The sequence below is a fragment of the Mangifera indica genome, chromosome 11 (assembly GCF_011075055.1).
Source record: "Mangifera indica cultivar Alphonso chromosome 11, CATAS_Mindica_2.1, whole genome shotgun sequence".
In the NCBI taxonomy this organism is placed as follows: Eukaryota; Viridiplantae; Streptophyta; class Magnoliopsida; order Sapindales; family Anacardiaceae; genus Mangifera; species Mangifera indica.
In genome coordinates, this window is record NC_058147.1 from 5729001 (window position 1) to 5742438 (window position 13438).

General features: G+C 31.8%; 2 protein-coding genes across 3 annotated transcripts; both read left to right on the forward strand.

The window, feature by feature from the left end:
* Nucleotides 1–2884: 2884 nt before the first annotated feature.
* LOC123228862 (transmembrane emp24 domain-containing protein p24delta5-like) lies at nucleotides 2885–5241 on the forward strand. The gene is made up of 4 exons (XM_044654345.1): nucleotides 2885–3177; nucleotides 3714–3923; nucleotides 4034–4110; nucleotides 4937–5241. The coding sequence occupies exons 1-4, from the start codon at nucleotides 2947–2949 to the stop codon at nucleotides 5079–5081; spliced, it is 663 nt and encodes a 220-aa protein (XP_044510280.1). The 5' UTR covers nucleotides 2885–2946; the 3' UTR covers nucleotides 5082–5241.
* A 704-nt stretch (nucleotides 5242–5945) lies between these two features.
* On the forward strand, nucleotides 5946–9354 carry LOC123228999. Of its 2 annotated transcripts, none has more exons than XM_044654541.1 (3): nucleotides 5946–6409; nucleotides 6481–6579; nucleotides 9017–9354. In XM_044654541.1, exons 1-3 carry the CDS (start codon nucleotides 6155–6157, stop codon nucleotides 9092–9094), a joined length of 432 nt encoding a protein of 143 aa, XP_044510476.1. In that variant the 5' UTR covers nucleotides 5946–6154; the 3' UTR covers nucleotides 9095–9354. The 2 variants fall into 2 exon arrangements, with proteins under 2 accessions (XP_044510476.1, XP_044510477.1); XM_044654542.1 differs by having other exon boundaries at nucleotides 5971–6409; nucleotides 6490–6579.
* Nucleotides 9355–13438: the final 4084 nt, after the last annotated feature.

A 13438-nucleotide genomic window follows, 5' to 3' on the forward strand; every position in this document is an offset into this window, starting at 1 on the left:
TTTCCAACTTGACATTGAGATCTGCACTAATAATCGGTTGCCACCTTTCCTGTATATATGGGTTGGGCTTAAGGTTAAGCTTACGACCAAAGGATTCCACTTTCCAGGTAGCCATGGTTTTAAATATGATCTCTGGTTTCAATGGAAAAGCATAACCTACGCCCAATTTTATACTCCCCTTGCCATAGGTTTTCACATGTAACTTCATTTAATTTGGCCGGAAAAGAAAAAGAAAACAAGTCTTCCTTTGCAATTCACATGGGTTGTCGGCTTTCATTTTGTTAACAACAAATTAACGACATTATTAAACATGATTCTGATTTCTCTAATGGGCACATGTAAGCTTTGTATCATGAATTTATAGCCATTTTACATATGATAGTAATATCCAAATGAATATGATACACAGTAATAGCTCCAAAATGATCACATATACATATTTTTTATAATGAGAAATTTTACTTGAATCAAACTGCTCTTTTTAAGGTTCACGGATTTAATGATTAACTTCATAATAATTATATCAGATAATTCGATAATCTGATTTTGATATGATATTTATGGGGCTCGAATCCAAATTCTTTTGGGATTATTTATAAATTCTACACTTAATCATTCAAGCTATCTAATGAACACGAATGGGTTAGCTTAACCAATATGGGTTAGGTACCTAGTACACATCATGTATAAGTTTCTTGAGAAGATAATCTCATCTTATTTATTATTTTGTAACAAGGCTATGAATTTGATCAGAAATGGGTTAACCTTTCAAGCGGAAGCATTGTTTACAGGGTGTGTTCTCATTGGTTTGGGCCAGCTACAGAGCAAAGTTAGATCTAGTCTGTGAAATGTAAGGGCTTGGACTAGTTCTTAAATTGTCGTTCAGTAATAACCTTTAGATTTCAGCGGAGTAGACTGTGGAAGTTTGCAGTTCTATTTACTCCTGCTGAAATCTAAAGCTTACTGAGACAATTTGATAAGGAAAGCGAGGCTAAAGGACTATTTCCCGCTCTCGAGTTTTAGTCCAACCTAAAAAACACACCTCACATTTCAAAAAGGCCAAAGGACTATTTTCCACCCAAGTTTTGGTGCAATTTTAAAGTTACACCTGCAGGATTTAAAAAACCCAAAGTTTTATCTGTTGATCAACTAAGTTAAAATTTTCTATTAGAAACAAGGATAAAATCGTTATATTATTAATAATATTTAAAAAATATAAAATTTATTATATTTTTCTCTCTTAAGTTTGAAAAACTAATATTTCATCCCTCCTAAAGTTTTTTAACTTTGAAAAATCATATTTTCTCCCCCCAAAACCTTAGAATTTTCTTCTTCCCTCAAACCATTTTTTTTGGTGATCTAGAAAGGACGACGATAAAAGATCTCTTTGTCGATGAAGAAATCTAGGTTCTGGATCTCTTCATCAATGAAGAGATCTAAAATCTCTCCAATATCTCGTCGAATCTCTTCGTTAAAGACAAAGAGATCTGTTTCAAATTTGTTTACGTGCGTCGACTAATCATTTAAGGTGAGAAGGGGAGATCATCGGCACCAAAGAGATGAAGAAAAAATTTGAGGGGAAAATGTGATTTTTCAAAATTAGAAAACTTTAGGTAGGAGTGGAATTATTAGTTTTTAAAAGTTAGGAGAAAAAATATAATAAATTTTATAATTTTTAAATATTATTAGTAAAATAACGATTTTACCTTTGCCTATAACAGAAAATTTTGATGGAAATTATATTATATGTGAGACTTTAGGTTTTTCAAACTCCATAGGTGTGCTTTAATATAGCACCTAAACTTAGGTGGGAAATAGTCCTTTAGCCTTTCAAAAATCTAATAACTCATCTATGAACTAATTTCTATTAAAAATTTTTGTTAGAGGTAAGAGTAAAATTATCATTTTATTACTAAACCTTAAAACCCTAAAAATTTATATCATTTCCTCTCTTAATTTGGAAAAGTTACAATTTCCTCTCAAGATTAAGTTTTAAAAAATTCACTTTTCCTCTATTTTTAGAGTTCATCTTCGGTGGCTTAGAGAATTCGGTCATTGATCTTTTTTTACAAAGATTGTTTGCTAATTTTTTTCGACAAAGGACGATACTTCGTTATCCTTCGTTATCCTTCATTGTCCTTTGTTGTGATGAGTGGTTGTCCTTTATGGTCGGATCTAAAAGATAGGTATAAAACATTAACTGTTGATTGGAATGGTGGTGATAAGAAAAGAGAAACAAGCCTTAAGAGTAAAATGTTAATTTTTTAAATTTTAGATGTAAGTGAAGTTGTTAGTTTTTAAAATTAAAAAAAAAAAATTTTAAAATTTTAAGATTTAATGATAAAATAATGCTTATATCCTTACTTATATTTAGTTTATCCCTGCATATTCATAGGTTCATAAACCTCAAATATATGATTAGATCATCAAAATGTTGATCCATTGGACTTGACCAAAGCTAGTTTTGTTGTATTTGTACCCGAGCAATTTTAAATAATTATACATGTGTTGGTAGTCCCTGGTTAATGATTTTTAGGTTAAAGTAACTGTAGTTAATCTAATTAATTTCCTAAAAATACTTGAGAGTTCGCGTTGACAGACAAAAAATAAAATAAAAGTTTAAAAAACCTATTTATGTTCTCATCCAAAAATGAAAGTTGAACTGTAATGTGCGCGTGGGGAATGTAATAGACAATTGCAATCACAAACTTCATGTCCTATTAGGATCGTCCAACTCTAATTTGATTGGCCAATCTTAAGACCTCTTGCGTCAAAGCCCCGGAAAAGTCTTGGTTTGAAGTCTGATCTCACGGTCTCGCAGTCAAATCTAAGCCACCTTCTCTCACGCGCTCACCTTCGTGTAATCAATTCCTCCTTGTCTTAAACTCACGACTAGAACTAGAGCCTTGTTGATGAAACCAAAAGACCAAGTCTGAGTGTTCTAAAATGGCAGGAACTCTGATCCCAGGCGCCAGAGTGGCCGTGTTGTCGGTAATGATGCTGCTATGTTTAACCGGAAACAACATCGTACCAGTTGCAGAAGCTATCTGGTTAACGATACCTAGCTCAGGAACCAAGTGCGTGTCTGAGGAGATACAGAACAACGTCGTCGTTTTGGCTGATTATTACGTGGTCGACGAAGCCCACCCAGAAAATCCTTCCACCATCTCTGCTCGGGTATCTATAAATCCAAGTTTAAATTCTTAATATAACTCAAACTATTGATTTTCTTTTCAAATCTTCATGTGGGTATATGCCCATTTTGTGCTTTTTTATGGTGATTGAGTTTTGTGGTAGTTGGAATTATGTTCTGATGTGAAATTTGTCATTGATTTTGCTTTGCTTACATATTCCTGTTTCTGCTTTCACCATCTGTTCACTAGCTTTGATTTGTAATCTTAAGGTCTACTGAAATGGTAATAAGCCCGATGATGAAGTTAATTTATAATTTTGGGTTCTTAAATTTTGCATTGGGCAGCTGAGCAATGATCCATATTTATATATTTACTAGTTAGAATATGAAATAAAAACTGTCATGATTATGATTGATGAATTGCCTGCATCAGATATTTAGCATTTTTCTCCAAAATTAAGACTTAACGAAGTAACTTAGTCTATGTTTGGGTTACTGATAAGAAGATTGCTTCTGCTATTTTTAAACATGGTGACTTTTTTCACTTGTCACTTATAAGCTGTCTCTCTTTTTTATTAAGGTGACATCTCCATTTGGAAACAATATTCACCAGAATGAGAATGTAACTCATGGTCAATTTGCATTTACAACTACCGAGGCTGGCAATTATTTGGCATGTTTCTGGTTAGGCAACCAGCAGCAAGGTACAAGCACCACTCTAAGTCTTGACTGGAGAATTGGAATTGCTGCCAAGGATTGGGAGTCAGTTGCAAAGAAGGACAAGATAGAGGTATGATCCTTAAATTCTAAATTTCTTTAGAGCTAGAAGTATTATCAACAATCTTAAACATTTTCATTTTCCTGTTTATCTGATTATGCATGCACCATGACTCCATGTAGGGTGTAGAATTTCACTTGACGAGACTTGAAGCTTCTGTGAAAGCCATTCATGATAATTTGCTCTTTCTCAAGCACAGGTCTGTCTCTCTTCCAATTTTAATCTCTTTACGACGATTCTTAGCTGGTTTCTGCTAGGTTTTACTGATTGGTCACAATTGACAAGAAGAAAATAATATAATATAGTTGGGCTACTTCACTGGCCTACTGGAAAATTAGCCTTACTAATATAGTATTGCTATTGGTTTTTGTTTGCTAGTCAATATATTGTACAAAGGATAATTAGTCTGAGTTACAATAGCATAAGATAGGAGGAGAGAATGGTACTATATGTTGATTTGGGCTAGCGATGTAGGTATTGGTGCAGTATAATTGTCGACATTTGTGATGAATAGCGACAGTCTCAATGAAGCTTACAGTTTTCCCATAAAAGATTCTGAGTGAGTTAGATCCTCAGGTAACTCTTACATGTGGCAGGTTGACTAAGATCTCCAACAGGGTGGTTTCAGAGTTTCATATCTAAAATAAATTACATAAATTTAACTAATAAAACATCATCTCCTATGGACATATTTTAACATAGTACTTTGCATTAGTGACACAAATATTGTCAATCACATTTTGTGAAAGGAACGGTTTGGTTTTCCTGTCAGGGAAAGCAACATATGGCCCTCTTATGACAGTTTTCTATTTAATTGTGATATAGGATATTAGGATAATTTGAATTCATTTACATTATGTGTAGGTTCACTAATAACTAATGGTGGAGAATATATCTACTACACTTAAAAGGCCTCTTGTAATATAATGGTTCTTTTTTCTTGAACGTTTATTGATGTTATAGATATGGGAAATGTTACAGTATAGAATTTCTTGTTGAGTTTTTTCTTGGATATTGTTACACAGGGAAGCAGAGATGAGGGAAGTCAGTGAAGCAACCAATTCTAGAGTGGCATGGTTTAGTATCATGTCGCTTGGTATCTGCATTGTGGTTTCAGTTTTGCAGTTATTGCACTTGAAGCAGTTCTTCCGCAGAAAGAAACTCATCTAGATTTTATCTCTTAATTTTTGTTTGTTAATATTTAACTTGCCAAAAGTCCGGATAATGGATCATATTATTTTTTTATTGGGGTTCTTTTCTTTTGAGAAGTGAATGCATAGTACTCTCATGGATTGGTTGAAAATTTAATTATGACCACAATCTTCTTGAAGTTATTGAGAGAATTGTATGATAGCAGGAATGAAGCATGGTTGGAATAAAAATGAGTTGTTCGAGCTCAAATAGAAAAAGTCGAGTTTAAGTTAAGGATTGGACTTTTATAAAACAAACTAAGTTTGAGTTGATCAAATATTTGAGTTTGAGTTGACTTTGATCGAATCTAAAATAAAATTGTTTTCAAAGTAAGTTTGAGTTGAAGTTCATCAATCTTGAGCTAGGTTTTGTTTAGAGTTGATTCATGTCAAATCCTATCTTGGAATGGAGACCAAAATCCTAAATGGTGTGGAGAATGGAAGAGGCCTCCCTATTGTGTATAAAAAAAATTAATTTTTCATATCATATATTATATATCGTATTGTATTGTATTGTAACTTATGTATTTTTAAAGGAATAATAAAAATCTAATTGTTATATTATTATTGTTGAAAATATTACAAACACTAAATAAAATTCTAAAATTTCATAGATATACTTTTACCATTATATCACTTCTTCAAATATGTATATAAATTTATATTAATAATATACATCTTATTTTACAAAATGTTGGTTGTATTATACTAATTTTTAATATATTTTATAATACTTATTATAGTCTATATATATCGTATTATATTATACGATGGTATCAAACATGGAAGGATATTAACAACTATCTTCAATATAATTTGGTGAATTTATTAAGGCACACCGAGATTTGACCAGTAACATGTTCATGAAAGTAATAATAGATATGAAAGAGATTATATGGGGTTCCAATTTGTAGTTTTAAGACCAGGGTCCGAGTTAACGTGGTGGGCATCGGGCTGGGTCGACCCAGAGTATTATCATTAATATCCCACTGAAAACTGAGCTGTAAATTTGTTTAACTAAAAGAAGCAGACAAAACTCCAACTTGGAATAAAATGGTTATTGGAGCAACAATGGCAGCGGTTGTAGCAAGACCCTCGTCAATAGCGGTGCTTAGCAGCCAAAGACAAGGAGCCAGAAGCAGGTGGGTCTTCAGTCCTTTGGCCTTTTCAACCTCACCAGCGTCTTCAACAAGAAAGCTGGTGCTCTACTCAAAACCCGGATGCTGTTTGTGTGATGGCCTCAAAGAAAAACTCCAAGCTGCGTTTTTACTCTCTGGCCCTGATTCTCTCCATGATGTAGATTTACAGGTACCCCGCCTCACTTTCTCCATTTACATTTTTTATATGTGTGTATGTTGTGTTGAACATTCGTTGTTGGGTTTTCTAAGGTGAGGGATATAACCACCAATCCTGAGTGGGAGAAGGCTTACCAGTATGAGATACCTGTCTTGGCCAAAGTACTTTCTGATGGTACTGAGGTTAGTGGTTTCCATTTCTCTTTAGTTATTGCTTGTGAAATTTAGTACTAAGCTTTGCTTTCAGTTGCCTGTTGATTTGAGTGAATGTCTCAAGATTCAGTTACTTACACTTTGAAAAGCTTCGGTAATGCAAGACTTAGTAGTATGCACTCATAAAGTGATAATGCAGTAATGTAGGAGAAGAATTAAATTAAGAAAGCTCTACTGCTGCCATACATCTTATTGAAATTTACCAAGAAAATTGAAATTTTTACAAGAGTAAGATCTTCATGGTAGCTGAAGATTGGGAAAGTATCTGCTAGGAATACTCATTGTTAGCTGTATGCAAGTGCCTGCTATAACAGAAATTCAGCTAGGACAGTGAGTTGTTGAGATGACTTGTCATTCCATGCCAACTTGGTAGGTTATGTTATGAAATGATGGGAGAGAACTAAGGATGAAGGATGTATACCCAGTTAAACTAGTTGAACTCAATCATATCAATGAATGGGTGAAGGAAAGATAGACATTTCTCTGCCTAAAATTTGTAACAATAAATAATATTTTAAAACTATAGCATACGGGGCATAATGATCAAATTAACAGATAATGGTTTCTAATGACACCCTGTTTTCCCTATCTCAATCTTCTTTCTTCCAATTGAGCATTTCCTTAGTGTTACTGTATAGTATTCAATCAAGTTTTAGGACCTTAAAATTGAGGAATCCTCATATATAAAGGAGCTCTCTACTTTAGTAGAATTTACACTTGACTTTCAGGTTTTGTTAAATTGAACTTATTTGGCATACTGAGAGCAAAAGAAAAGCAATTAGTTGTTGAGATGTCAATGAAGCTCTAGAATCTACTTGTATGGGTGACTGAAGAAAATGTGAACTTTGTGACACATCCTAATATTGCATTTCTACTTCTACTTCAATATAATTTTTCTCCAGGAAGGAGCTCATCAGTGGCAATTCCATGCTAATTATAAAAGCAGGCATGTCTACCATCTTAAATCTCAATTCTCAGATAATGATCATTATAGGCTAATTTCATATATATATATATATATATATGTTGTGCTTGTCTCCCTATCCAAAGTAACTGTTCCCATTCATGGAGAGGTCCAATTTTAAAAATCCACCAAAGAGGACATGACAGGCCAAACTCCTAACAGATCAGTTTTTTTTGGGAGGTAGAGCCCAAGGAAAGAAAAAGGCTACTTCTAAGGGCAATAAATACATAGAAAGAAACAAGATAAAAGTAATTGAAAAAACTTCTGGCACCAGCAGAGGAATCAGAATCATATTCATGGGTCAGCCATCTTTCTGGCTAGGTTGAAACATTATTAAGGAGAAGGATCGATCACACGTATGGCTGTGGAGAAAGTTTCTATTTTACCTTTAGATTCCAGAGTTTTAGGCTCTGATTCACAGTGATTTTGATGTCATGGTGACATTTGTTACAGATTTGGTAATCACATGTGCATTGATATTCTAGACGGAAGATCTAAGGATGAAAATCAATTGGAACAATGCATGAATTAAGCTTTTATTAGATGATCTGAAACCATGGAAGAGAAATTACATCTGGATACTGGCTTTTGGGAAATCTGTCTGATGGAGGATCTTGTTAGTGGATTTCTTTCATATTCCAGTCAACTTTAGAAAAATCTCTAGACATTAGAAGACAGATTTCAAACTCTCTGGTAATTTTTTTTAGAAGGAATTATGCCATACCGGACTCGGGATGCTCCATAAAAATGTTGAATGGGTGCTAACTGCTGACCTTAACTAGTTGAGGCTCAATGGAGTTCAATTAATATTATAATGCAAGTTAAGGACCTTGCTGAGTTGCAATTAATATAGCGATTTTTGAGCTAATATAGTCAATAATGGTTGATGATGCCTCTGAATACTTCATCTTGTATTTGACCCTATACTTTACTGATAAGAGGTTCTATAATCCTGTTGTTCAGTATGATCAGAGTTGAAATTAGTTTAATTTATGTTTTTTTTTTGCTAAGCTAGTTTCATTTTATGTTGCCATGAATGTTTAAATTAGTTATCTACTATGAAAAAAGGCCTTTGGTTTTCATATAAAAAGAGCAGTATAGTGGTCTCTTTGTATTGAAGTCAATGCTTCATGTGATCCTCTTTTCCATGGCACTTTTTGTTCCTGCATTTGCATCCTTATCACCCTTAAAGCTTCCACATTTATCATTAGGTCTTGTGATTCTTGTCAACTTAAAATTTGTTTTAATCGATGAAACCCTGTGATTGTCAAACACAAGCTAGTTAGTCCAACAACTAAGGAGGACGTCAACATTGTGACTCAAAATGCCAGAAACACTTTGTTGAGAGTAAACTAGAAGCGCATATTTGGCTTTTATGTGTATTCATAAGATCAAGGTTTTCAAACAATTATTTTTTTCCCCTTTAACTCTCATTTCTTTCAGGAAGCTCTACCCAGATTATCTCCTCGGATTGGTGTGGAGCTCATTCAAAAGAAGATATCAGCTGCTTTGAGACAGTAACTGCCCCAACTGCAACTTAAAATCAAACCAACGATCTTCTTCGAAGGGGATATCTTTAAGTAAAATCTATGCTTATGACAAACATAATTTTAATATGATGTATTCTAGAGTTTATTTCAACTTGTACTCAATTGTAGCCGCAATTTGTGATATTCTTATCTTCTTAAGCTTTCACTTTTTTCTCCCTTTTCAAGCAAAAAATGTAGCTTTATAGCCATCACTTTGATATGAATATGAGACTCATTTGTGTTCTCTTTCAATTTGATTTGTGATAAAAGATTGCGAACAGACTGAAATATATATATGTATATATATATGCCTTTGTTCTTTTGACCGTCCCATTAAGTTTGATTGATCACAAGGCCAATGACATGATGGAAAAAAAATACCCTTTTCCCCTGGTCCTTAGCTCCCAAGACAAAGTAGGAGAAGCTCTTTTGGAAGTTTCCCCCAACTTTTGACTGCTTTTTGCTTCATACATCACCCTCCCTTTTATTGATTATTACGTATACCCAATTTCTTATAGAATTATTGGCCATCCCTCCATCATTTGACTGATTTTGGGTATTTGTTTTTGTGAGTGGATATACATAAACGGTTAAGCATTTTAAAACATCTCTTTTTTATAATCATAAAATTCCAATATGTTGATCAACTTAATAATCCACAAGGTTTTTATTTTTTCTGGGTTGGTCGTATGATGTTGATGCAACTATACCTTTCAATTTAAGATGTTTTAATTTCGTAAAACTTTAAATTATATATTAAACACAAAAAAAGGAAAAAAGAAAGCGAAACTTTATTTTGAATTATATATTGCTTATCCCATTATCAGATCATCTTCTTTAATTCGTCGACATTATTCTATCATGAAAAGTAACATAAACTAAGAGTTAAATAATTTAATCTGCTCTCTTTTTCCTAAAGAATGGACTGCACTGTCTAAGTTTCCACAGCTGAGAGTAAAGTATGATTAAGAAATAAAACAATTATGGTACGCAATAGGCTCTTCTACGAGTTGGGTGGTTGGAATAATAACCGAAAAGGCTTTCAAATATAAGAACAAAGATTTATAATTTATATTATAATAATAATAATAATAATAATATAATGAAAATAACCATAATCACTAATACAGTGTTAGAGAAAAATGATAGAGTCATCTAATAAAAAATTATCACTTTAATTTATACAGATAAATTTATTTTTATTCATTAGTGACAAATTATTTTGATCACAAATTTAATTCTAAGTAGAATATGCGTGTGTAGAAATCCATTAATCTGCAAAATAATTGAAATAGGATGGTGACCGCAGAAGGAATAGGTAGTTTTCAGATGCTTTTGAGATCAGAAGTGTTAGGAAATGAAGCCTTCACGACATGGAAAATAGATGTTTTCGATATGGATGCTCTGCAAAATGTCAGTCTATATCTGCTCTAGTTTTTTTTTTTTTTCCCTTTTTTGATGTGATTGTCGACTTCCAAACCTTTCCATTTTAGCTTTTCCTTTTGGTTCAGCAGCTTTTGTGTTGTAGTCATATTAAATCGATTGCATGGATGCATGCAGATACACCATACAGATCGATGCGTGCTCATATAAACTTCCTGGCCTCTTCTCTCATCCTCATCAATTATCTTATTCATGTTCTTCAGTTGATCTCACAAATTGATTTAATTTCAAGTGTTTGTGTTCATTTGTATATGTGTAGTAGATTGAACATTGACACAAATTAATTAATTTTGTATGATATGAGTTTTAATCTTCATACTTCTAGATTTAATATATTTCTATATGGTATTAAAGTTCAAAATCAAATGGGTAGACTTAACAGTCTAAAATTAAATCTAAATATTAAGTGACAATATATTTAGTCAAATGATGAACTTAATAACTTATAAAGATTGCAGTTGAGAGACTGTATTGAAGACTACAGAATCCTACATCAAATAAAAATAATATAAATAAGTTAAATATAAATATAGTAGATTGGACTTTTCTAGCCTCCCTTCTCATCCTTATCCGTTGTCTTATTCATGTTCTTCACTTCTTTTATATGAATTGATTTAACTTCGAGAGGTTGTTCGTGTGCATTTTGGTCATCTGAGTTGGATTCTTATCAGCTTAATAATTTGCTTCAATTGCTGGAAACCCTTCTGCCGTTTAAAGGTCCTCTAAAAGTAAATGTAGTGGCCAATATAATTCCAAATGTCCATTAATATAAGTATTCTACCTTTCTCTTGCTTGAAAACATGATATTCTATGTATTACGTAGGAGACTGGACCTCTATCTTTCTGTGTCAACTTTCTGCGATACAATTTTTTTTCCGGATATTCATTTTCTTCCTTTTTTTTTTTTTTAAATTGAAATATCTCATGCACCCATGCATCGTAGCCATTAGTCTTTCAAAAAGCTTAACAATTAGGGCTAACTCCTTTAGTATATTTAGTGTGACACATTTAATAACTAATATATATAATTTTGTGATAAAAACATATCACCTTTTTATTTTTACTCATTGTCTTCGTTTGATTCATTTTTATCTTTGGTGAAGATAACTAAAAAAAGAAAAAGGAAAAGAGATCGAAAAGGAGAGAGAAGTTAAAGGAGAAATAAAACATGGTTAGAGAAGATATAGTTTATCCGAAAACGATAATGGTTTCAAAACTCTTAAAGAGAAAATGTTATTTTTTAAACTTTAAATTGAAAAAAATAATTAAATTTTCAAACTAAAAAATAAAATATAATAAATTTTTAATATTTTAGTTAAATAATATGTTTATTTTGAATCTCAATAATAAATTTTAATAAAAAATAAGTATGTAAATTTTTTTAAATTAATGGTGTGAAAGTTTGGACTGCACCCGGACCTTAGGTAAGTCTTGTGGGTAGCCAATAGTCTTTCAAAAAGCTTAATATATATAAATTAGACAGTCAATTAAAAATCATCACAATTATTAAGGCTGTGACGTGCCATGCATGACTGTGTGTCTTGTTTCCATTACGATCAAGGTCAAAGGAAAACTAAAGAAGCGACACCTAGGACATGAATCACGATATCTCTTAAATACTTTTTCAATCTTTCTAAAAGTGATGGACATAATGTTAATTAAAAACAAAGTTTTCCCACTTTTGACTCTATTTAACGCATTTGCTTCATCATCCATGGCTTTGCAAACATGCATATCATTTGAACCTAATTTTTCTCATCACCATTGTTAAGGTTACAGCTATTAATTTTCGATGTAATCTATTAATCAGATATAACATAATACAAGAAGGTCAGATTAAAGATATTATTTGGGATACAAAATTTAATTCGAATCAATATAATATAACTTGAACTAGATTAAATCGTATTAGGATTGATACGAAAATAATTTAAATTATCTAAATGTTTAGAGAAATTTTACTGTAATAGAATTTGATAAAGACAAATTAATGAAGTGTTAAAAGACAAGTATCAATAACAATTAAAATTTTTACATATTTTCTATAATTATATTTTCATATAGCTGTAATTAGTTTAATTATTTTTTATTTTGATTTAAAATTTTCTTTTATTTTTAGGTAGTGAGAATGAGATTTGGATATTGATATTATTGACGTATTTTAAAAGTTTAAGTGTATTATTTTTTAGACCATTTGCAAATAAAATAAAATGGTAGGTTACGTGTTTTGTTAAGGCCAAAGGACTATTTTTCACCCAAGTTTCAAAGATAAATACATATTCATAAGATTTAAAAACTTAAACAATCATTTATAACCAAATTTTTGTTAAAAATTTTAATTATGGTTATGGGTAAAACTGTTATTTATTATAAAAATTAAAAATTTATCATATTTTCCTCTTCAAGTTAAAAAATCTCACAATTTCCCCCTCTCCCCACCCAAAGTTTTGAAAAGTGACAATTTCACCCTCAAATCCCTACGTTTTCTTTCTCTTGTCTCTAACAACGACAACTATCCAAAGATGAGAGGGGTTGCCGTCTCCAGCCATTGGCAGTGGTGGCTGAAAAAGTTCTAAGGGCAAATGTTAATTTTTCAAACTTTGGATGAAGAAAAAATTTATTAAATTTTTAGTTTTTTTAAATATTTTGATAAACAACAATTTTATCCCTAATAGTAATAGTAAAATTTAACAGACGAATGAACATTTAGATCTTCTACAGTTAATTGATACAAAATTGGGTTTACATCAAACCTTGGATGGGAAATAGTCATTTGGCTCTTTCAATTATTATTTATGTCATTTTGCTTATTAGAAATTAATTATAGGAAATATTATATTGAATGAAGTATTTGTTTTCATGGTTACAATTCCTACTTAAAAAGGGACTTTGA